General features: G+C 39.2%; 1 protein-coding gene across 3 annotated transcripts in view; it reads right to left on the reverse strand.

Annotated features, from left to right (window-relative positions):
• Positions 1-12586: 12586 nt before the first annotated feature.
• Positions 12587-25401, reverse strand: part of ELL2 (elongation factor for RNA polymerase II 2) — a 75100-nt gene continuing 62285 nt past the window's right edge. For all 3 annotated transcript variants that reach the window (XM_055233368.2, XM_063612379.1, XM_055233369.2), the window contains 5 exons: positions 23492-24062; positions 20860-20923; positions 16295-16466; positions 14279-14323; positions 12587-14185 (listed from right to left, as the gene is read on the reverse strand). In XM_055233368.2, coding sequence (XP_055089343.1) covers positions 14069-14185; positions 14279-14323; positions 16295-16466; positions 20860-20923; positions 23492-24062 — 969 coding nt within the window. In that variant the 3' untranslated portion in view covers positions 12587-14068. The remainder of the gene's footprint in view (positions 14186-14278; positions 14324-16294; positions 16467-20859; positions 20924-23491; positions 24063-25401) is intronic.

Raw genomic sequence — 25401 nt, forward strand, 5'->3', positions numbered from 1 at the left:
GAACTCCATGTTGCATTCTTTCCCCCAATACCACAAAGCATTTTCTATCTTCCCCAATTTTTCATGCTTTTAGGTCCCTATTTCTGACCTGACCTTGTCACCATCTATATGTCAGTTCATTTTTAACCAAAAACAAGGGGAAATGGTAAGATGTGCATGTTAACAGAAGAGGGGAGCCAGGGTCGTTCACTCAGTCAAGAGGAGGGAGTGAAGAGAAGGGAGAAGCAGGTGGGGAGGGTGAGTTAAGGAATGGAGGGGCGGATGATAATTGGCTACCACAGCAATAAAGATTTGTCAACATGGGCAGAGAAAGAGGAGGGAAGGAGGAGGGTGGAGAAAAAGGTGGCTTTGCTGACAGTCCCTAGTGTCCCCTTACAGCTGTTCTCAGCTGCAGAGTTCTGAAGCTCAGGTGGCCACGAGACCCCTAGAGACCCTCTTGGCACTCCGTGGACAAGGCTGATTTAAATGAACTCTATCCTTGGGAGGAGAAGGAAAAACTTACAGGTGTAAGAAAGAGTGATTTTCAGAGCAGCCTTTTATCCAAAGCATCTTACCTGTAACGAACAACCCCCTCTAGTAACTAGGTGGCAAGAAGCACTTAGGCTTCCGGACAAAAACGCTCTTTTAAAAACTGTCCTCTATAAAGACAACTGGAAAAGAGAATAGAATATTCAGAGTTCAGCTCAAGTTGAGAACAAATGCATCAGCACTGTGTCTAAGTTACTGGTAGCCAAGATGCCAAGAGAAGCTAATGTGGGACTTGAAAAGATTCACAGAGGGCCGGGCGTGGTGGTTCATGCCAGTGCTGGTAATCCCAGCACTTTGGGAGGCCAAGGTGGGCAGATCACGAGGTCAGGAGTTCAAGACCAGTGTGGCCAACATAGTGAAACCCCATCTCTACTAAAAACACAAAAAATTAGCTGGGTAGGGTGGCGTGTGCCTGTAATCCCAGCTACTCAGGAGGCTGAGGCAGGAGAATCATGTGAACCCGGGAGGCGGAGGTTGCAGTGAGCTGAGATCGTGCCACTGCACTCCAGCCTGGGCAACAGAATGAGACTCCCTCTTAAAAAAAAAAAAAAAAAGATTCACAGAAAAAAAAAAAGTATTTCATAGAGATATCTGATTTTTCATAGAGAAATCAATAGCAGAGCTTTTAAAATGTTCTGGGCTGTGTCCATTTACCAGGGGAGCTCAATCACTTTTTTTTTTTTTTTTTGGATTTGAAGAATAATTTTTTTTTTTGTTATTATACTTTAGGTTTTAGGGTACATGTGCACAATGTGCAGGTTTGTTACATATGTATCCATGTGCCGTGTTGTTTTGCTGCACCCATTAACTCGTCATTTAGCATTAGGTATATCTCTTAATGCTGTCCCTCCCCCCTCCCCCCACCCCACAACAGTCCCTGGAGTGTGATGTTCCCCTTCCTGTGTCCATGAGTTCTCATTGTTCAATTCCCACCTATGAATGAGAACATGTGGTGTTTGGTTTTTCGTCCTTGCAATAGTTTACTGAGAATGATGGTTTCCAGCTTCATCCATGTCCCTACAAAGGACATGAACTCATCATTTTTTATGGCTGCATAGTATTCCATGGGATATATGTGCCACATTTGCTTAATCCAGTCTATCGTTGTTGGACATTTGGGTTGGTTCCAAGTCTTTGCTATTGTGAATAGTGCCGCAATAAACATACGTGTGCATGTGTCTTTATAGCAGCATGATTTATAGTCCTTTGGGTATATACCCAGTAATGGGATGGCTGGGTCAAATGGTATTTCTAGTTCTAGATCCCTGAGGAATTGCCACACTGACTTCCACAATGGTTGAACTAGTTTACAGTCCTACCAGCAGTGTAAAAGTGTTCCTATTTCTCCACATCCTCTCCAGCACCTGTTGTTTCCTGACTTTTTAATGATGGCCATTCTAACTGGTGTGAGATGGTATCTCACTGTGGTTTTGATTTGCATTTCTCTGATGGCCAGTGATGATGAGCATTTTTTCATGTGTTTTTTGGCTGCATAAATGTCTTCTTTTGAGAAGTGTCTGTTCATGTCCTTTGCCCACTTTTTGATGGGGTTGTTTGTTTTTTTCTTGTAAATTTGTTTGAGTTCATTGTAGATTCTGGATATTAGCCCTTTGTCAGATGAGTAGGTTGCAAAAATTTTCTCCCATTCTGTAGGTTGTTCACTCTGATGGTAGTTTCTTTTGCTGTGCAGAAGCTCTTTAGTTTAATTAGATCCCATTTGTCAATTTTGGCTTTTGTTGCCATTGCTTTTGGTGTTTTAGACATGAAGTCCTTGCCCACGCCTATGTCCTGAATGGTATTGCCTAGGTTTTCTTGTAGGATTTTAAGGGTTTTAGGTCTAACATTTAAGTCTTTAATCCATCTTGAATTAATTTTTGTATAAGGTGTAAGGAAGGGATCCAGTTTCAGCTTTCTACATATGGCTAGCCAGTTTTCCCAGCACCATTTATTAAATAGGGAATCCTTTCCCCATTGCTTGTTTTTGTCAGGTTTGTCAAAGATCAGATAGTTGTAGATAGGCAGCATTATTTCTGAGGGCTCTGTTCTGTTCCATTGATCTATGTCTCTGTTGTGGTACCAGTACCATGCTCTTTTGGTTACTGTAGCCTTGTAGTATAGTTTGAAGTCAGGTAGCGTGATGCCTCCAGCTTTGTTCTTTTGGCTTAGGATTGACTTGGCGATGCGGGCTCTTTTTTGGTTCCATATGAACTTTAAAGTAGTTTTTTCCAATTCTGTGAAGAAAGTCATTTGTAGCTTGATGGGGATGGCATTGAATCTATAAATTACCTTGGGCAGTATGGCCATTTTCATGATATTGATTCTTCCAACCCATGAGCATGGAATGTTCTTCCATTTGTTTGTATCTTCTTTTATTTCATTGAGCAGTGGTTTGTAGTTCTCCTTGAAGAGGTCCTTCACATCCCTTGTAAGTTGGATTCCTAGGTATTTTATTCTCTTTGAAGCAATTGCGAATGGGAGTTCACTCATGATTTGGCTCTCTGTTTGTCTGTGATTGGTGTACAAGAATGCTTGTGATTTTTGTACATTGATTTTGTATCCTGAGACTTTGCTGAAGTTGCTAATCAGCTTAAGGAGATTTTGGGCTGAGATGATGGGGTTCTCTAGATATACAATCATGTCATCTGCAAACAGGGACAATTTGACTTCCTCTTTTCCTAGTTGAATACCCTTTATTTCCTTCTCCTGCCTGATTGCCCTGGCCAGAACTTCCAGCACTATGTTGAATAGGAGTGGTGAGAGAGGGCATCCCTGTCTTGTGCCAGTTTTCAAAGGGAATGCTTCCAGTTTTTGCCCATTCAGTATGATATTGGCTGTGGGCTTGTCATAGATAGCTCTTATTATTTTGAGATATGTCCCATCAATACCTAATTTATTGAGAGTTTTTAGCATGAAGCGTTGTTGAATTTTGTCAAAGGCCTTTTCTGCATCTATTGAGATAATCATGTGGTTTTTGTCTTTGGTTCTGTTTATATGCTGGATTACATTTATTGATTTGCGTATGTTGAACCAGCCTTGCATCCCAGGGATGAAGCCCACTTGATCATGGTGTATAAGCTTTTTGATGTGCTGCTGGATTCGGTTTGCCAGTATTTTATTGAGGATTTTTGCATCAATGTTCATCAAGGATATTGGTCTGAAATTCTCTTTTTTGGTTATGTCTCGGCCAGGCTTTGGTATCAGGACGATGCTGGCCTCATAAAATGTGTTAGGGAGGAGTCCCTCTTTTTCTATCGATTGGAATAGTTTCAGAAGGAATGGTACCAGTTCCTCCTTGTACCTCTGGTAGAATTCGGCTGTGAATCCATCAGGTCCTGGACTCTTTTTGGTTGGTAAGCTATTGATTATTGCCACAATTTCAGAGCCTGTTATTGGTCTATTCAGAGATTCAGCTTCTTCTTGGTTTAGTCTTGGGAGGGTGTATTTGTCAAGGAATTTATCCATTTCTTCTAGATTTTCTAGTTTATTTGCATAGGGGTGTTTGTAGTATTCTCTGATGGTAGATTGTATTTCTGTGGGATTGGTGGTGATATCCCCTTTTTCATTTTTTATTGCATCTATTTGATTCTTCTCTCTTTTCTTCTTTATTAGTCTTGCTAGCAGTCTATGAATTTTGTTGATCTTTTCAAAAAACCAGCTCCTGGATTCATTAATTTTTTGAAGGGTTTTTTGTGTCTCTATTTCCTTCAGTTCTGCTCTGATTTTAGTTATTTCTAGTCTTCTGCTAGCTTTTGAATGTGTTTGCTCTTGCTTTTCTAGTTCTTTTAATTGTGATGTTAGGGTGTCAATTTTGGATCTTTCCTGCTTTCTCTTGTGGGCATTTAGTGCTATAAATTTCCCTCTACACACTGCTTTGAATGTGTCCCAGAGATTCTGGTATGTTGTGTCTTTGTTCTCGTTGGTTTCAAAGAACATCTTTATTTCTGCCTTCATTTCATTATGTACCCAATAGTCATTCAGGAGCAGGTTGTTCAGTTTCCATGTAGTTGAGCAGTTTTGAGTGAGTTTCTTAATCCTGAGTTCTAGTTTGATTGCACTGTGGTCTGAGAGACAGTTTGTTATAATTTCTGTTCTTTTACATTTGCTGAGGAGTGCTTTACTTCCAACTATGTGGTCAATTTTGGAATAGGTGTGGTGTGGTGCTGAAAAAAATGTATATTCTGTTGATTTGGGGTGGAGAGTTCTGTAGATGTCTATTAGGTCCACTTTGTGCAGAGCTGAGTTCAATTCCTGGATATCCTTGTTAACTTTCTGTCTCGTTGATCTGTCTGACAGTGGGGTGTTAAAATCTCCCATTATTATTGTGTGGGAGTTTAAGTCCCTTTGTAGGTCACTCAGGACTTGCTTTATGAATCTGGGTGCTCCTGTGTTGGGTGCATATATATTTAGGATAGTTAGCTCTTCTTGTTGAATTGATCCCTTTACCATTATGTAATGGCCTTCTTTGTCTCTTTTGATCTTTGTTGGTTTAAAGTCTATTTTATCAGAGACTAGGATTGCAACCCCTGCCTTTTTTTTGTTTTCCATTTGCTTGATAGATCTTCCTCCATCCCTTTATTTTGAGTCTATGTGTGTTTCTGCATGTGAGATGGGTTTCCTGAATACAGCACACTGATGGGTCTTGACTCCTTATCCAGTTTTCCAGTCTGTGTCTTTTAATTGGAGCATTTAGCCCATTTACATTTAACGTTAATATTGTTATGTGTGAATTTGATCCTGTCATTATGATGTTAGTTGGTTATTTTGCTCGTTAGTTGATGCAGTTTCTTCCTAGCCTCAATGGTCTTTACAATTTGGCATGTTTTTGCAGGGGCTGGTGCCAGTTGTTCCTTTCCATGTTTAGTGCTTCCTTCAGGAGCTCTTTTAGGGCAGGCCTGGTGGTGACAAAATCACTCAGCATTTGCTTGTCTGTAAAGTATTTTATTTCTCCTTCTCTTGTGAAGCTTAGTTTGGCTGGATATGAAATTCTGGGTTGAAAATTCTTTTCTTTAAGAATGTTGAATATCGGCCCCCCCCCTCTTCTGGCTTGTAGAGTTTCTGCCGAGAGATCAGCTGTTAGTCTGATGGGCTTCCCTTTGTGGGTAACCCGACCTTTCTCTCTGGCTGCCCTTAACATTTTTTCCTTCATTTCAACTTTGGTGAATCTGACAATTATGTGTCTTGGAGTTGCTCTTCTCGAGGAGTATCTTTGTGGCATTCTCTGTATTTCCTGAATCTGAATGTTGGCCTGTCTTGCTAGATTGGGGAAGTTCTCCTGGATAATATCTTGCAGAGTGTTTTCCAACTTGGTTCCATTCTCCCCGTCATTTTCAGGTACACCAATCAGACATAGGTTTGGTCTTTTCACATAGTCCCAAATTTCTTGGAGGCTTTGTTCGTTCCTTTTTATTCTTTTTTCTCTAAACTTCCCTTCTCACTTCATTTCATTCATTTCATCTTCCATCACTGATACCCTTTCTTCCAGTTGATCACATCGGCTACCAAGGCTTCTGCAATCTTCGCGTAGTTCTCGATACTTGGCTTTCAGCTCCATCAGCTCCTTTAAGCCCTTCTCTCCAGTGGTTATTCTAGTTATCCATTCGTCTAATTTTTTTTCAAAGTTTTTAACTTCTTTGCTATTGTTTTGAATTTCCTCCCGTAGCTCGGAGTAGTTTGATCGTCTGAAGCCTTCTTCTCTCAACTCGTCAAAGTCATTCTCCATCCAGCTTTGTTCCGTTGCTGGTGAGGAACTGCGTTCCTTTGGAGGAGGAGAGGTGCTCTGCTTTTTAGTTTCCAGTTTTTGTGCTCTGTTTTTTCCCCATCTTTGTGGTTTTATCTACTTTTGGTCTTTGATGATGGTGATGTACAGATGGGTTTTTGGTGTGGATGTCCTTTCTGTTTGTTAGTTTTCCTTCTACCAGACAGGACCATCAGCTGCAGGTCTGTCGGAGTTTGCTAGAGGTCCACTCCAGACCCTGTTTCGCTGGGTGTCAGCAGCGGTGGCTGCAGAACAGCGGATTTTCGTGAAACCAAAAATTCAGCTGTCTGATAGTTCCTCTGGAAGTTTTGTCTCAGAGGAGTACCCGGCTGAGTGAGGTGTCAGTCTGTCTCCACTGGGGGGTGCCTCCCAGTTAGGCTGCTCTGGGGTCAGGGACCCACTTTAGGAGGCAGTCTGTCCGTTCTCAGATCTCCAGCTGCGTGGTGGGAGAACCACTACTCTCTTCAAAGCTTAAACGGAGATGCAGAAATCACCCGTCTTCTGTGTCGCTCAGGTTGGGAGCTGTAGACTGGAGCTGTTCCTATTCGGCCATCTTGGCTCCACCCCCCGGGAGCTCAATCACTCTTATGCAAAAATCTAAATTAACCTAATAGGGTTGTTCAGCTCTGACTGGTTGCTTTGCTACATATATTGCTACAGAACTTTCCACCTCTGAATAAAAGATGGAAAGAAATAATTTTAAAGTATCCAATAAAAAGACACATAGTAAACTTACGAGGTGCCAGACACCTCTCTACGTATGTGTCAGCCCAGCAACCTCCAAGGCAGGTACTATCCTGTTCATGATGGGAAACAGAGGATCTGGGGCTTTATAAACATGCCCACAGTCTGTGGCTTGTGAGTGGCACAACAGGACTTTAAGCCAGGTTGTCTGGCAAGACTCCTTGCTCTGAAGCCCTGTGCCCGCTGCTTGTGCTCTGGCACAGCTTGCCTGGCACTTCACCACTCCTTGTCTTTGTATCATTTTTTGGAAGTGGCTGCTGGGCTGTTCTCGGCACCACCTAGGAAGAGTGTGTAAGCTCCTGAGGTCCCATCCTGCCCTCCCATGTGCTGTCACTTAGACATCTTCATTTCACCATCTACAACGTGAAGGGTTGGGATTCCTGTAACTGGAGAACTAGCAGAGCCCATCAACAGCATTGGGCTCTGCTAGTTCTTGGAAGCACTTGGAAGATTACACAAATGCTAGGCATAAATTAAATGTCAATAAACACACATGGCAAAAGGACTCGCAAAGTCAAGTCAGTGTCTTAGTCCATTTGCATTGCTATAAAGGAATACCTCAGGCTGGGTAATTTATAAAGACAAGAGGTTGATTTGGCTTATGTTTCTGGAGGCTGTACAATAAGCATGGTGCTAGCATTCACTTCTGGGAAGGGCTTCAGGGAGCTTTTACTTATAGTGGAAGGCAAAGGGGGAGCAGGTATGACACATGTGAGAGAGAGGAGATGCTAGGCTCTTTTTAACAACCAGATATCCCATGAACTTATTACCAAGGTGGGGTGGGGGGGTGGGAGGGAACACCAAGCCATTCGTGAGGGATCTGTCTCCATAACCCAAACACCTCCCACCAAGCCCCACCTCCAACACTGGTAATCACATTTCAACATTAGATTTGGAGGAGACAAATATCCAAACTCTGCCAGTCAGTTTGTCATGGGTACCAGTCTGCCATCGTTAACTGATTCCTAATCATGACTTTGGGAAGATAAAGTGGCAAGGAACACAAACTTGAATGAGATAGCAGATTCTTGCAGTAATCCAAATCCTTGGGCCACATGAATTTTAAATATGACCGTTAGAAATAGTTTGCCTCATTCATTCTTGCAATAAATTATTACTGAGCACATTTTATATGGCAGACACTAGTCTAGAGGCTGGGGACACCCTGGTGAACAGGACAGTTTCTACTCCCACAGAACTTACTAATGCAATTAGTATCCAGTTGTGATAAATGCCACAAAGGAGAAGTATAGAATGAAAGACAGCATATACCCAGAGGACCTGGGTAGTGTGGGGGTGGGGGCAGGGGGGCGGTTAGGGAAGGCTTCCTGAAGGAAGTGATGCCTAAGTGGAGATCTTAAGGATATGGAGGACTTAACTAAGTGAGGAAGGGGTGGAGGGTGGTATTGGTGGTACAGAGTCTACTTAGCACATGAGGCCTTTGGGATAGGAGCAAGGAGCATTGGAGAGCCTGAAGGAAGGTCTGTGTGACTGGTGTGTGGAGAGTGGGAGGAACAGGCAGCAAGACTGGTAAGGTAGATCATGCTATCCATGTACTCCACAAGGGGATTTTGTAAGCCTATTTGGAATTCAGGAAGTATGGAAGGGCAGTCAGCATGCTTCTAGAAGCCCCAGCTGTAGAACTCAAACATGCTGGCCAATTATGTGGGCTCATCTGCACAAAGCACACTTCTACATTTATAGTCCTAGATAGATGTGAAGTTCTCATTGTCCATCTACAAATGCTCACATTGTATCAACCATTTAATTATAGTAAGAAAAACCAGCCAGGTTGGTCAGTTGAATGAGGCAAGCAGTTGAAATGATACATCTCCACCATTGCACCTGGCAGAATCATCTGATCCCCAACTTGAGAATTAAGCAATCATGTCAGAGCCTCCTACTGCCACTACCACTGTCAGCTTTCTGTCCCAGTCTCAGAAAGGTAAAACCAGTAGAGCAGGTACGCGTACACCCAGCATTCAATAAAACAAACCCCAAACACCTCACCTTGAAACCTCTAGCTTCTGCCTTTGTCCCCTTTGCAATCAGTCAAAATGAATTCATTCTCACATGGAAAGTAATGCTTCAAGAAACACCCGTTCTTGCATTCAGCAGATAATCTGTAAAGAACGATTTTTTCACAGAATTCCCATGTGCTTTTATAAATAGTGAAACCCCTCTATGCTTCAGTAAGAAAAGCATATTTTTCATTTTACAGCTGAGGACAGGAGCCTGTTAAAGGTCCAGTGGGAGAAGGGACTGGGGAGGGCTCCTGACTGTCATTATGTTGTGAAACTCACTCATCCTTGAGGCTTCTCATAAATATGACCAGAGGAACCGCCCACATTACTCACTCTGGGTTTTTAATACCAATGTTTGATTGAGGCTTTCTTCCCTTCCTCCTACATTATTCCTTCAGAAGATTTTTAGAAACTGGAGGTTAAGGGTTCAGCTGGGAGAATGCCCTTATGTCTTCTCAGACTGGATACCCCTAAGCTGGAGTCTGTTCCTGAGATAGCCTTTTGGTATGAAGAGAAGATGATATGATTACAAGACTGTACCTTCCCTCCTACCTCCACCGCCCACTTTCAAATACTCCATTGTTAACACTGTACACTTCCAAAAGTAAAGCGAACATAGGGGAAACAACCTTTTCTCAAAAAGTGTGCTAGTCTCCCTTCAAATGTATTCTGTGATTTCCGATAAATCAACTCCCCCAAAATAATCCACTAGAAATCACTCCGACCCCCACATTCTAGCCTTCGGAACCAAAAGGTCTTATCTAGCATATGTGGTATCACTGGAATTGTCACTTTGAAAAGATTAGTCTTATCCTCTATAAACATATGAGGCCCAGGATGGAGAAGTGGTTAGGAACACAGATGCTGCGGTCAGACTTCCCAGGCTCTGCCATTTACTAGCTGTGTGATAGGCAAGTTTCTTAACTTCTTTATGACTTAGTTTGCCCACCTGTAAAATGGAGATAGCAGGTGGTGAGGAGAAATGGGATAATGCAACAAAAATGTGTAACAAAGAGGAAACCCTCCATAAATGGTAACTATGATTATTGTTCCCCTAGTAGAAGTTGCCCCTGGAGGGCGTGTCCTACACTTAGAAAAAGGCAGATCCCTGGAGCAAATTCCCTGCTCCCACTTCCTAGAGCCCTAACAAGTAGTATCTCTGCAAATACTTTGTCATAAGCTCTTTCTGTTTGTTTTTAAGACAAAGAGGCTTGAAATGAGACAAAGGAAAAACAACTACCAGAATTGCAAAGTTAACATTTTTATTGAACTGAAATTGGTGTAGAACAGGGGCCACCACAGCTGCTGAGCTCAGTAACAACTGAAAAGCCCCTGTGACATTTTACCTTCGAGAGTCCTAACACGGTTTGAGTGGAACAGCTGAGAAACAGCATATATATAATTTAACACCTCAAAATAGTTTGAAATGAGCCTCACAGCCTTGTTCAATCTTCAGGTTACAAATAACATTGATAGCATCTTCTGTGGCCTTCAGTTAGTAGTGCCAGTTAATATTGTTTCTGAAAACTTTCCTCTCAAAGTGCTGGCTATAATTTTTTCTCCATCCAGTACACATAAGAAAAGGATTTAGTAACACTTGGGCAAATAATAAACTGTAGAACTTTAAAAGTAGTAAAGGCATATACCAAGCATACGTGACTCCACACATTGTCAGAAAGGCAGTGAACTGGCTAACGAGTTTCTGCCAAGTTTCAGAAGCAAAGAATCCACTAATGAAAAGCATAAGGCATCCAAGCAGAGTGTCTGAACTGATGGACCATTTTTGTCTAAAACTAATTTCAACATCTTCCAATATGCAAGCAGGCATTTGTTTTACATAATAAGGTGAAACACTTTATAAGAGAAAACTCCTATAAAGCTTATAAGATCAATCAGAAAAAATTAATACTGAATTTTTATAATCAATGCATGGAGCAATGATATAAACTGACCATAACAATTTTGTGAGAACAAGTATAAAACATCCATTACTACCTTAAAGAGTTGAAAGTTAACCCCTCTGAAGTATTCAAGTGGAATAAATAACAAGGTAGGAAATGCAATACCTATATATTTTAAAAAGCCCACATCTAGTTAATGTTCTCTTAGTTTGTTTTAAATCAGTTGTTCATCCAATCTGGAGTTGATTTAAGGATGTTGGTAAAAATCGTCAAAAGTCCTTCAAATCATTTTAGATGAAATGTGATCGAAAAAACTATACAACTCTAATCTTGCTATTTTTTACACCATCCTTCCAAAAAAGAAAAGAAAAAAAAAAACTAGATAAATTCTTCCACCAGAGCAACTGACATTAATTGGCCACTATTCCTGTAGTATTCATTTGTAAGAATCTAAAAGTCTTGCAGTAGGGGATGAAAAATGATTATAAATTTTTTAATAGGCTCATGCCTCATCTTCAAAAGGGATGAAACTTGGATAATAGCAGATTCAGAGATCTATAATTTTCAAATTTACAACTAATAGACAGACACACTTTTGCAAGGATCTGTCCAACACATACAACTAACATCTAAATTAAGGCTTTTACTGGTATGTAATCAGGTCTAAGGGTATGCAATGCTGGATTTCCATTTAGCATCTCCAGCTTTCATTGTTACCCAACTTGTAAACCAGAAGATGTGCTGATGTACAGGGTAGGAGCTCCAATGACTAACCATTCACCATCTGGAAGGCTTGTTCGTAAACAGGTTCTGAAATAAGAGTTGGCAGTGAAACAACTGAGGATGTGCCTCAGATCATGCAAAGGGGAGAAGTGATTTGCACCTGCTGACATGATGGACATTAAAAAAAAAAAAAAAAAAAAAGCCAATAGTTGACCTTCAGTTCAAGATTTCAAGATTTACAGACCTAAAAGTTTAGAACTACATCCAAGCCAATGGTTCTCATACTTTAGCTTGCAAAAAGTCACCTACAGGAAACCTGTGAAAATGCAGATACTTGGGCCCTATACCTAGAGATTCTAACTCAGGTGATCCAAGTGGTCCAAGCACCTTTTGCTTTTGAGAAACCTTGCTCATAGCAAATAGCAGCACAGTCTTTGATTAAAAGGCCAAGATGTCCAAGAAATAACACCAATGAGTTCATTACCTATAGACAAACCACTCAGGAGACTCTATCATAATAATATGATGCCTGAATTTATCCCCAATTAAGTTTCCCTTTCCTTTTTTCAATTAAAAAGTTTGAAATAAATTAACATTTAATAATGATTGTACCAATTCTGAGGTAAAAAAAGAGCACCAGGGATCTCAATGCTAAAAGAAACAGAATTCCTTAGGAGGTCCATGCTACATAGAAATAAAATTTCTGTGGTAATGTTATAAAGTTGTAGTGCAAAAGGGTCTTGTTTCAGTCTTTTTGTATAGTCTGTATACTTCTGTATACATTTAGTATATTATCTAATCTTTCCAGTTAAGGTTTTAGAACTCCAAAGAGAAAAGTTAATCTACATGCTCTCTCAAGTTTTCTACATAACCAACATTTTTCTGGGTTACAGTGATACACGACAAAGTTATTTATTTTTTTTCTGGATGCTGGAGACAAACATCTTTATTAAAGACACTACCAAAATTTTGGCAAACATTTCAAAACAGATTTGTAAACATAATGCTTCCCTTTTCAACTGGCAGCACTTTGAAAAGACAATACAATAAGACAATACAACTTGAATCAACATTAGTTCAAAAGCCTTATATTTTTGACCACATAACTTATGTTCCCACATGATAAAACAAGTGACAGTTTAAATCAATGTCAACAGATAAACTCCATGAAATGAAAGTTTGTGCTGTTTGATGAATCACAGTATGTTATGGTTAAATATATCCACTCTTTTTTATATTCCTGGCACCAGGATGAAAAAAAAAATCTTTAAATATACATCTTATGTAGGTAATAGCTTCTTTGCACATCTCTCTTCAAAAAATACTTTATAGCAGTATATAAATAGGTTACCTACACATTTAATTTTATAATTTTGTCCCAAAACTATAGATCTGTTTCATTTTCATGACATATCAATTTTTGCCCAACATTAATAAAGCTGACAAACTCGTTGAAATGGAAATGCTTTTGTCTTCCACAACAAAAGTAGCAATTTGATAGAAAAAAAAAACAAAAAAAAAAAACACCCTACAGTAACACTCGTCAGTTGTTTAACCTGAGCGTTTGGCCTACTAGGAGTAGCAGCTTTTTTTCCTTCATGCACGCTCACATCCACACCACCTCTGCACACATACAGATCGAGCACACACTTCCAGATGCTGGTAGGCCACAGTATGCTTCCCATTGCTCTAATCAAGTGGGAAGCAGTGTAGCTAATGATTAACCACACTATGTACACAACTAGCAAACACCTTAAGGCAATCATTGCAATGGGGGGTTAACTTGCAGGGCGGATTTAATGTTCTAGATCAAGTCAGCCTGTATATACATATGTGTATGTGAATCTATACACATACACCTTTCTATTTTTTAACCCTCCAAGACAATGTTTATTTTTTTAATTTTGTGCAAATTTCTAAATATTCTACCATTTAAGGCAAAGAGTTTGCATTAAGAAAGGTCAGAAAATAGGCTTACGTTTATCCAAAAGCATTTCACCTTGCACATTACTGTTGTTGTTTTTTAAACACATACAACTTTTAAGTGTGGACACTGGATCCCCAATATCTAAAAAATCATTTCTAATAACAAACACAAGTTTTTGAGGAAAAAAAACTGATTTGAAATATAGACAATGGATCCCCAATACCTAAAAAAATTATTTCTATTAACAAACACAAGTCTTGGGGGAGGGATGGTGGGGAGGACCAGAAAGAGCAGCTTCGAAATGCAGGGAAGCAAAGTAAAATGGAAAAGAAAAAGTAACTCAAGTTTACTAATACTGAAACTTTCAAAAGCCAAAGTTTCACCTTTTTAGAATCTAGAGCAACTCATTTGGAATTTTAAATAAATAAGCTTAAGTTTATTCACATCTTCTGGTCCAAGCAGAGTTCTAGGGCCATGACTCTGCTTGCTGTTGGTCAAATTCACCTATTAGCCTTTTGATGTGAGCCAGCTTGTTATGAAGATATTCACATCTGTATTTTTCTTCATGGTAATTGGGACTAGACTGCAGATGAAAAAAAAAAAGTGAGGAATGAGGTTGTAGAATTTACAACATTTTTCAACCACAGGTCAGAAAATCAACAGTGATGATACCTACCTGCTTTATCTTCTGATATTCTTGTAAGACTTCTTCATGAACATTCTACAAAATTAAATATTAGAAATCAGAAGAGAACAACTTCTTTTGTGTGTGGCAATACAAATAGCTAACATGCATTCAGCAAGAGTATAGGAAATATTGACTGTGGGAATGTAACTTGAAACAATCTTTATGGAAGGCAACGTGGCAACAGCTATCAAAATAGTAAATGCAAAATTGACTCAGCAATTCTACTTATCCTATGGACATACTTGCTCCCCACTGAATGGCACATATACAAGATTATTCACTGTAGCGCTGTTTGTAAAGCAAAAGACAGTAAACAAAATTGAAATGTCCATCAATCTACACAAAGGATACTAAGAGGCCATTAAAACATGCAAAAGTGTTTTATGTACCAATATAAAAAAATTCTCTAAGATGCATTATATTGTTTAGTGAAGAAAGCAAAGTGCTGAACAATATGGACGGCTTGATACCATTTGTTTAAAAGAGAAAAACAGAACAGTATTCTAAGAATTTCATTACTTGTAAGATGCTCATTTCTCCCCATTTTAATGAAACCAGTACAAATAATAATATATCATAATTTAAGTTATTGGGCATAAAACAATGGTGTATCTTACAAATGAAGAAATCTTAGATTCAATTAATTATGGTATATATGTTGAAATTACTTGTGTAGATATGTACATACATTTTATACCATGTGTACATACATGCACATCACACATAAACACACTTCGAAAGAATACACTGGAAACCAGTAACAGTGATTTTCTGTGGGGATTGGTCGGTGGGGGAGGGGGTCAGGTGCCTGGGGGAGACAAAACCCTGATGTATGTACCAAGTACCGGCATGGATGCAGGCACTTTACTGTGCCTACTTATGTTTATTCCTCATAACTCAATGACTATCCCATTTTATGGATGGGGAATTCAAGGCAAAGAGGCATTAAGTAACTTGCCCAAGGCCACACAAATATTAACCGCTCCTAACCAAGTAATCCTTGGAGTTATATTCTAGTTTCAGTATAATTATATACATTGATAAATGACGATATATATAAAAAAAAAAATAAACCCCAAACCACCATATCACCAACCTCTTGCACCTCTGAACACCGATTCTTCTGGCAGTCTCCTATAACTCTCCCCAGATTGTTGAAAAAGATTAAGGCTCTCTAGTAGAAGACATAATGAATCTCGAGGACACAAATGCTCTCAGGCTGTTTCCTGTTGTGGGAAAACTCATCCATTGTCTCACGTAGGTTCCAGCCAGAACACTGGTAGTGGGCTGGGACAGAGGCACCACTATACCACCTGTGTCCGTGAAGTGTGACAAAGTTATCTAGCCCATACAGGAGGGAAATACTCATTTCTATCAATCCCTTTGCTAAAAACTACAAAAAATAATCAGGAGACAGGTCAGGCATCTCCTGCTCTTTGTCAGCTGTAGTCATATTACCACTTCAAGTAGGAAAGTGAAAACAGAGTAAGACTGGTTAACAAAGATCAGTCTTTGTAGCCAGAAGCAGCAGACTTCTTTACTTAAACCCCAAATCTCTGTGTATTAAGCCCTCTTTATTTCCTATGTCTGTATCTTCCCTATTCTATCTCAGATTGAGGTTTAAAGAAAAATACTTGAAATAGCACTGTTTTGGGATAGCACCAGACCTATGAGCTGTAGTCTAAGTTGGCAGTGTAATTAATCAAATATTTAGCTGAATCTCAAGATCCAACTTTTTTCCTATTTAGTTGTGTTTGGTATTTTTCTCAATATGTGATATGTTATAGTGGCACAAGGTTTTCTTCCACTGGTAGAAATACAGGTTGACTATGTTAATTTATTTTCAAGAACTATTTCAAATATTTAGTTTCCTAAAGCAGCAGCGAGGCTGGTCTGCAAGAGTACTTACTCTAAAGGCCACTGTAACGGCTGAGGTTGAGCAGGGCAGGGAAAGAAAGAAGGTAAAATATGAAAGTCAGTCCATCTAGTTACAAATCCATTTACCTGATACTCTTTTGAGCCTGGAGAAAGGCGCTTTCTTTGTGCATCTAGTTTGATAAATCTTCTAGCTACAGTCTCCATCCTGGCATGCAAAGCTCTGTACTCATCATACTCTGCATTGAAGTCATCCTTATAATTCTGGCGTTGCTCATAGGAGACGATAGCGATATATTTTCTAATAAGAAAAAAGATAAATGGAGAGTAGCTACCCAATAAACATGACCGCACAAGTCTGAGATTTAAACCAAATATTTAGAGATTAGATCCATGCATGTGTCACTAATATTTAATGCCACTCTGCCACTGGTTGGCTGCCAGGTCACTCCTCCAAACATCTTCCAGGTAAAATTATCACACAGAGTTTGAGAGCTTCAACGAAGGAGAGTAAATGTGGTAAAGACATGGTGGCAATGGAACTAAAATGCAACTAAGTAAAAAGAAAACAGTATTTACACAGATCTAGTTTCCTGAACCTTTCTCTATCCAAGATAATTCACTACCACACTAATGGTGAATGCTAACCCATCTGTTACAAGTCACAGAGAGACAGAAGGACTCAATGGGCAACGTGAAACCAGGAGAATGTCACACAGTCACTGAGTGCTGAAAGTCAAAGCTCTCTCTGGACCTACTGCTTTATGAGAGGCAGTCTGTTGCTTGGCCTCTCAGACATGCTTCCAGCAGACATCTTCAACAAAGTGCCTCAGGCTTGCTTCCTCTATCCCTTTCCTCATATTTCTGACCAAGCAAATATATGAAATACAAAAGGGAAATTACCAACCATTCTGTAAAATGAGGGTTAGACCAAAAAAAGGCATATTTCTCTAGTTCTTTTCAAACATTTAAATGTCATACTATGTTGAACAAAAGCCAGTGTTGTATTATTAGTCCAACTTACTTTCTTAATAAAATGCCATAAATCTGTGTTTTACTTTGGGATGTGAATTACTCTTAACTGGTAAGAGAAGACCATTTTCCTGGAGCATCAGTTTATTCAATAATAAGTAAATTAAAACAGCATTTTATTATTAAACTTAGAATTACAGTATTACTTTTTTTTTTTTTTTTTTTTTTTTTGAGATGGAGTCTCGCTCTGTCGCCCAGGCCAGAGGGCAGTGGCACGATCTCAGCTCACTGCCACCTCTACCTCCTGGGCTCAACCGATTCTCGTGCCTCAGCCTCCTGAGTAGCTGGGATTACAGGTACATGCCACCATGCCCGGCTAATTTTTGTATTTTTAGTAGAGACAGGGTTTCGTCATGTTGCCCAGTCTGGTCTCGAACCCCTGGCCCCAAGTGATGCACCCACCTTGGCCTCCCAAAGTGCTAGGATTATAGGCATGAGCCACTGTGCCTGGCCTATTACAGTATTTATTTGTAGATCTGGGAACTGGGATCACATAAGGAACTGGCCTGGTTCTTTGCACTCTGTGTTCCTGTCATTAATGCAAAATTCCCTTGAGTTTTTGAAATAAAAATTGAGATTTCAAAGCAATTTCAGGCAGGTGGCAGGAGCTTCAGGATGCCCCTTGGGAGTACACATATATTCTTCACTGCCATAAAATCTTGGAGTTCAGTCCTCTCCAAATGGTCTTATATAAGCCCATCAGTTTGTTTAAATTACCAATATCACAGATGCCTAGCAGGAAATGTGAGAAAAGTGATGCAGTGAGCAAACTTAGTGTCCTCATTAATATTTTTATTCATGCTGAGTTAGACAGTGTAGAGGTTTAATTTTCTAAGTGTAATTGAGACAGTGATAGTCTGCTGATGTAAAGCTGCCCTCCTGGTGTCTTAGCTATAAAAGGTACACTGCCAGCCAGGCAGTGAAGCAGTCCTTCCTGGGCATGGGCTGTATTGACTGTACACCAGAGGGAGCCCCGGGGTAGAAAGAGGTCCCTGGGGATAAGCATATATCAGCAGCACAGCTAAACAGATCTTGAAACTTAGACTTAATTTGTTATATATTTATCATGCTTTCTCAAAATCACACCTTCAGTATTTTATTTAATAATTTCCTTAGGGAAATTATTCAATGACCGCAATGGTGTGGTCAACAACTGTGTTGCTATTATAGAAGAGATTATTTGGTTACACTGGCATTTTTAAGAAAAAAGTTTCCCTACTTTTACGAAAAATTGTTGTAGTTCTACAGTTGGCTGTTTATGTGGTGATGGAAAAAATTTTAAACAGTTTTGATAGCTTAACTACAAGTATTCTTATTACATAAAAATTAGAAATATTTTGGTTAAGTATGAATTATTCAAAGGTTGATAATTTAGGTTTTTTAAAAATTATTATTATTTTTTTGAGACGGAGTCTCACTCTGTCGCCCAGGCTGGAGTGCAGTGGCACCATCTTGGCTCACTGCAAGCTCCGCCTCCCGGGTTCACACCATTCTCCTGCCTCAGCCTCCTGAGTAGCTAGGACCACAGGCACCCGCCACCACGCCCGACTAATTTTTTGTATTTTTAGTAGAGACAGGGTTTCACCATGTTAGCCAGGATGGTCTTGATCTCCTGACCTCGTGATCCGCCCACCTCGGCCTCCCAAAGTGCTGGGATTACAGGCATGAGCCACCACACCCGGCCTCGATCATTTAGGTTTTATAGTATATCCCTTTAGTTTTCTTATGAGGCAACTTAAGTTCTGTAGTTTTGGTAATTTTTCTGAAAATCCATGCTTTTTCACTTTTTAGAAAATTTGCTATGTCTATATAAGACTAGTTTTTGGTTAATATAAATTGCATTTATTTAAATAAATTAAGCAAACAATCACATAGTACTAGAAACACGACAAACATACAGAAATGCACTGAGGCAGATCCAGGAACCATCCTTAGATAAGTAACCTGAAAAAACCTTTTAAATATGGAATTATGGCCAGGCTCACACCTGTAATCCTAGCACTTTGTGAAGCTTGAGGTGGGTGGATCACCTGAGGTCAGGAGTTCGAGACTAGCCTGGCCAATATGGTGAAACCCCATCTCTACTAAGAATACAAAAAATTACCCATCTCTACTAAAAATACAAAAAATTACCCGGACGTGGTAGTTGGCGCCTGTAATCCCAGCTACTTGGGAGGCTCCGCTTGAACCCTGGAGGTGGAGGTTGCAGTGAACTGAGGTCACACCATTGCAGTCCAGCCTGGGCAACAAGAGCGAAATTCCGTCTCAAAAACAAAAAAAGGGGGATTTACTAATGAACTTGGCAAAACACAACAGCCTTGAATCCATGGGGAAAGTTAAGCATTGTTTTTTAGTTTCCCCACATGATTTTGTCATATATAATAAGTATATGTCACTATTATAAAAAGGAATTCAAAATCAAAAAAGAACAAGAGCACTGCAATGGCAGTTGTTACTCAAGGGGGCTGACATTTAAAGACTTCTAAGGAGAAGTGGTTTGCAGTTAAAGAGGTGAACTCCCTCGGCAGCAGAGCCAGAGGCTGTCCTGGAAGCCTGGCTGCAGACAACTGACCCTTCCTGGGCCAACTAAGTGGTAGGTGATAGCTGCCTTTCAAGGCCCTCCTAGAGAACTCTAAAACCATACACTACCTCAGATGAGAGGGTACTCAGCAAGGTTTCTCAAGTTCCTGTTAGTTAAGAGATGATAACCAGCATTATGGTTTCATACTGTATCATTCCCCAATAAGTATATCTTTCACACTACTGTTAAGCAGAAGTAACACATTTTAAATCTAAAATGATCTTTACTCTGGAAATGAAAAGGGCTAAACAGCATAGTTTAACATTGTCCACCATGAGATGCTACTAATAGAAAAAAAGTGTTCAGACAGCCCAGATTCCATTTTCCCTTTTACATTCTAGCTATTTTGCACATTTGTTCATTTTCAAAGCTATCCAAAGTCAGATTTGTTTGCTCTTTCCCTCTCCATTTTTCCAGGCTCTTGCAACTTAATTATTTTCTTCTTACAGAGACCTTTTATTCTGTAAAAAAGCTAGAATTATGTATCCAAGTTATAATTTCTGTGATAACCAGTTACAAAAATGTCCCTAGCTCAGCATTTAGCAACTTGCTGTCACAACAAGAAAACATTATAACCATTACTAAATTGAAATGATCAGATTTTACTCTTCTCTCCTCTAAAAATTAATTTGAGGGCAGAACTTTACTTAAATAAAAATCAATCTATCTTTACACTTTGTATTATTATGTACAGAGGTTCAAGCACTTTGTCAGCAATAAACCATCCCTTTGGGGGACCCAAGTAAATGACTGTGCATTGATAGACTGTCAGCTTTGAAGAGTCAGATCCCTAAAATCTTTCATAATCAAATGCTTAGCCTGGCCCCGGAACAAAGGACAGGCTTCTCTATACTTAAAGGCCAACGAATACAGCTCAGAGCAGGGGGAGGCACAACCTGCTCATGCAGACAAGGGTAGATTTGGGACAAGCAGGCTAAATGGCAGCCTTTCAATTGCAGGGGTGGCTCCAGGACTCTATTTCTGGAACTTCTTACTTTTCTGATTTGCAAATTATGGGAAAAGAATTTGCAAACTTTCTAAAATTAAGCCGCTCTCTCCATTGGCAGACATATGAACTTACATCAAATAATCTGGGAGTTCAATTGCTGAAGGTTCCATGGAGGCAATGCAATCCTCTTTAACTCCTACGAAGAAAAAAAACAAAATCAGAGCATTCATCAACCACGAAGGTTATCAAATGCCTGTAATTCTAAAATAGATTAGAAACATCTGGAACACTTTTCCTCAAATTCTATTCTTCCATCTCAATAAGCAACAGTGAGCAAGGAATACAATTGAACACGAACAATAGAGGCCCTATGACCAGCGCCAGCAGAACCGACGCCAGGCATTTAAAGCACCCTGGCTACTGCAGTGTCTGCACAATAAAGGAATTCCATCTTAACCCAAGGTCAGTCTTCTATTCTTTCAACAACAGTTGTGGCATCTGCCCAGCAATTCAAAGACTGTGGTGGCAGATGCAGCCAGACAATGGGAGATACAAATTTTACATCAACATCTATTTTTCATGGGAGTCAAACAAGGCAGATGAGACGATAGAGTCAGGTAGCAGACTGCTTTGGTCACTGTATTTTTATTGCCTCCCTTTTTTGCATGCAGACAGTGGAATTGGGTAGAAAGTTTTCCCATTGGTTTAAAGTAATTTAAAATAAGGTATTATTGAATGTCGATTTATATTCCTGTAATCTCTAGCACTCATAACACTAAACAGATTTTTTTTAAGGACAAAAGAAGTGCTAAACATTGTGGCTACACAGTGAAAGTATGTAAATCCCTCAGTATGCCATTTGCTTAAATGCACCATGTCCAGAGGATATGTTTAGATTCTTTATCAGGGTAATTTTTTATCATTCAGAGTAGGGTTAAACTGATAACTCAAACCCTAATCAGGCCCACTGGCAAAACATATAAAAGTGAATGTTAGATAATTTCTCAGTTTAATATTTTAAAGGACAAAGTACCCTAAACAAATATTAATACATAGACTCTGAGTGCATGCTGCTCACCTATAAATTCATGCTTGGGTAAAAGAACATGCTTTTACAGTAGTCTGAGTCTTAAAGAGAAAGGCATCAAGTGCAGGTCACCTGGCTTCCCTTCTGCCACAGATACCAGATAAATTCCAAAAAATGCAGGGGATGTGGGTCTGGAGCTTTCCTAACTTTGTAATTATCCCAACTGGTTCTGAAAGTTACTATATCCTCAGTAAAGAATTCAAAGAGACTAAGTCTGCTTCTCCAGGTCTCCAACTCTGAGAACACTTGAAACTCTGATGTAGATCTCAACATACTGAAATCCACTTTTCCTGTCTCTAGCCTTTGACTCAGAAGCACCACCTGAGGGTGGAAAGTGTGGAGAGTGGAGTTTACCCAGTGGCTTATGAACTCTGAACATAGAGTTCTACTTCTTCATTTCTTTTCCTGACCTGACAAATTCAACTACAAGAGTGTTGAGGGAAAAAGCTTAAATCTACCTTTTGTGCCATGACATAGTATTATAGTGATTGAAATATTTAAACAGAAATGCTTTGACATGCAATGTATCCAATCTAGATCAAGAAAAGCACGTATCATATATTCTACAGCGGCTTCTTTGGAAGTAACACTAAAAGAAAATAGAGCTTCTCTCATATGGCAAAGATGGTCAATTAAATCTAAGGATTACAGACTTTCAGAATCATGAGCAAAATACAGAAAGACAACACTCCTTATAACTCTACTCATTAAAGTAGTTTTTCCAAAGCCATATTTTCCTATGGAATTTTGCCTTAGTTATTCTGGTTTTAAAACTGGCAGCAATGCCAAATGGTGAACTTGGATCTTCTATGTGGTGGCATGCAAGGAATTAAGTTTTAGAGGACATATTTTCTAAATAAGAAAAATCTAATTTTGTCAGTTTTTAACACTCAGGACATCTTAGGCAAGCAAGCTTTTTATGAATTAGCTTTTCTTTAGAGGTAAAGCTTTAAGTTTCTTTGGATCTCTAGATATTTAGCATTTAAGCTCCTAAAGCTTGAAATGGTTAATTTTACAAATAACAATTGATGTTAGTTCACTAAAACAGGACTCTCAAAATTGGGGGAAAAACCCCTAAACCTTAAGATCTATTAAGTGAACACTAGCCAACAGCCTTGCAAAAGACAAAGTGTTTTCACTCTAAATAAAGATGATGTTATGAATCTGCAAATGAAATTTTATCTTGGCCTGATTTATTAAAAAGTTGACATTTCCCCTGTGCTAATATTAATTAAAGCAAGGGTGACCCTGTTTCATTGAGAAAGAAAGAAATGAATATTCTTATTGCAAATTGTGTTTAGTTAAATCAGTTCAAGAATGGCATATGGTCATGTTGAGGCTGCACAATATCATAACAGATATGGAAAAGAATGTTAAAGGTCCATCTTCCAAAAGGGAGTCTCAAGTATGACAGTCATTTTCAAATGCCATTCTTATTAATACAGAAACCATGTTTAACAGTTGGCCAAAGAGATGGAAAACAACTGCTGTAAAATGACAAAAAAAAAAAAAAAAAAAAAAAAACTGCTCAAAAGCACAACACTAAGATTAATAATTAAATGAAACGTCATTTGCGAAAGAAATTACTAATTATAAACTGTATAATTTCAAACTCATGATAGCATGCACTTCTGGTTCACCTAACATGTAGTCAGTACTTTTACAAAGGTAAAATACCTCCACTGGAATTTGGACTGGAGTTATTTAGCTTGGCAATTTCCTCTTCTCTCTTAAGATCTTCCTCCTTTTCCTCAATAGTCTCAATGTCGTGCTTTTTTATTTGGTCCTTTTCCTTATGTTTTTTAGACTTCTTTTTGGACTTTTTGTGAGACATTGAATGGTTTTCTTCCATAGGCTTTGGACACTTTAGCAGAACTGAACCAGGGGGTAAGGTTTCCAGAGAAGTCCTAGAGGTATATTTGTCTTGCTGGTCCTCATAGATACTATCGTTTTGACTAAAACTGTCAACAGGTAGGTCTTGAGTCCCCCGGCCTTCTGGAGTGCTAGGGGAATTGGAGTTAGAATTTACAATCTGAGGAGGATGTGAGACGGGCAGATAGGTTGAAGGCAGCGGTGGAGGGGTAGGGATGGCAGCAGCCGCAGGGGGCAGCGGGAGGCCTGCAGCAGATTTTTCACTGGTGGGATTCAAATGACCATTTAGTGTTGGTGGTACTCTGTTCGTCAGGTGAGATATTCGGGCTTTTTTATTCATTAAAGGATCAATAAACTCTGAATCCAAAAGCCGTTTCTAGGGGAGGGAAAACGAAAAAAGTGAGCCAGTTTGCACTAAAATAAATTCAATATATGCATGGCTGGTTAAACAACTAAGTAACCTTACTTACTATTAATTCTTAATATTACTAGGGTTGTAATATTACATGCTTTCTTCATGCTTAAGCAAAAAACAAACAAAAAACCCAAACAAAAACTAAACCAGAACAACAACACAAAACCAAATGTGAAATAAATTTTCATGTTTAATGTCAAAAAGCAGAATCTGGCAAATGTTTCTTGAAGTGCTTACTGAATTCTTTCTAAGCATTACAGCTTTACCCTAAGTTCCAAGAGAGACTATGCTGATTTATGTCGATTGTACCACTCAGGAGAGTATTAAACAGAGGCAGTCACCCTCCATTGCTGGCCATGGTTGACCTAGTTATATTAAATGAGAGGAGAAAGCAATTTGTACCATTTGACTCTGTGAGAACTAACACAGCTAGGTAAAGGGCAATAGCCTGCACTTATTTTAATCTTTAATGGGCTAAAATGCTCCAGTTAAGAATATTTTGACTGTCTTTTATCATTCCACCTGTCTTAGAGTGGGAACAGACAGCACTTTCAGAATAGTTTCTCTAATTATCTCTATCACTGTTGAAATGCTATTTTTTTTTTTACCCTTACATATCTCTTTACTAGATTGGGAGATAAGTCTTAATAATTGGTCCATTAAAATTAGGTGGAAGTACTTTAAAAAAAATCATGGTAATAGTAGCCTAATCTGTCAACAACAATAATAGTATTTAAGTTAAAAAGGAAATTTGGATAGTTGAAAACTATAAAATATAAATTCACATTTATGCTTAAATGTAATGCTGTGGCTTGTATTCTGGCTTGAAAGAAAATAATGGTTAATCAACTCATTACTTTATCTTGTTTTCAATTTAATACCATTTATTTGGCACCTAGTATATAATTTGATCAGAGTAGAAGTAGTTTCATAATAGCTGGCATTAAAAGTGAGACTTCCACAGACATTGTATATATGCAAGGACAGACCTGCTTTTTGTCCTTTTTCTTTTTTGTTCCCCCTCTGTTCCTCACAATAAGTTTCTAATATTTTCTGATGTGCGAATGGCTGTTTGCCCAGGGCATGCTTAGCGTTCTCCACACATCTGTGGGCTTCTCACTAATTCTTGGGAGTAAGGTCCAGAGAGAGAGAGGGAGGACACTGTGTCAGCAGTACTGGGGTGGGGAGGTCCGTTCCACTGTCTGTCAAAAGCACCCAGAACACCGAGAGAGTTCTGAGTTTGGCTAGTCAGCTGAGAGGCAGGCAGGCTTCACTCTAGTACTGCCTAGGACCTTCTCAC

Source organism: Symphalangus syndactylus, chromosome 11 (genome assembly GCF_028878055.3).
Source record: "Symphalangus syndactylus isolate Jambi chromosome 11, NHGRI_mSymSyn1-v2.1_pri, whole genome shotgun sequence".
NCBI classification, from domain to species: domain Eukaryota; kingdom Metazoa; phylum Chordata; class Mammalia; order Primates; family Hylobatidae; genus Symphalangus; species Symphalangus syndactylus.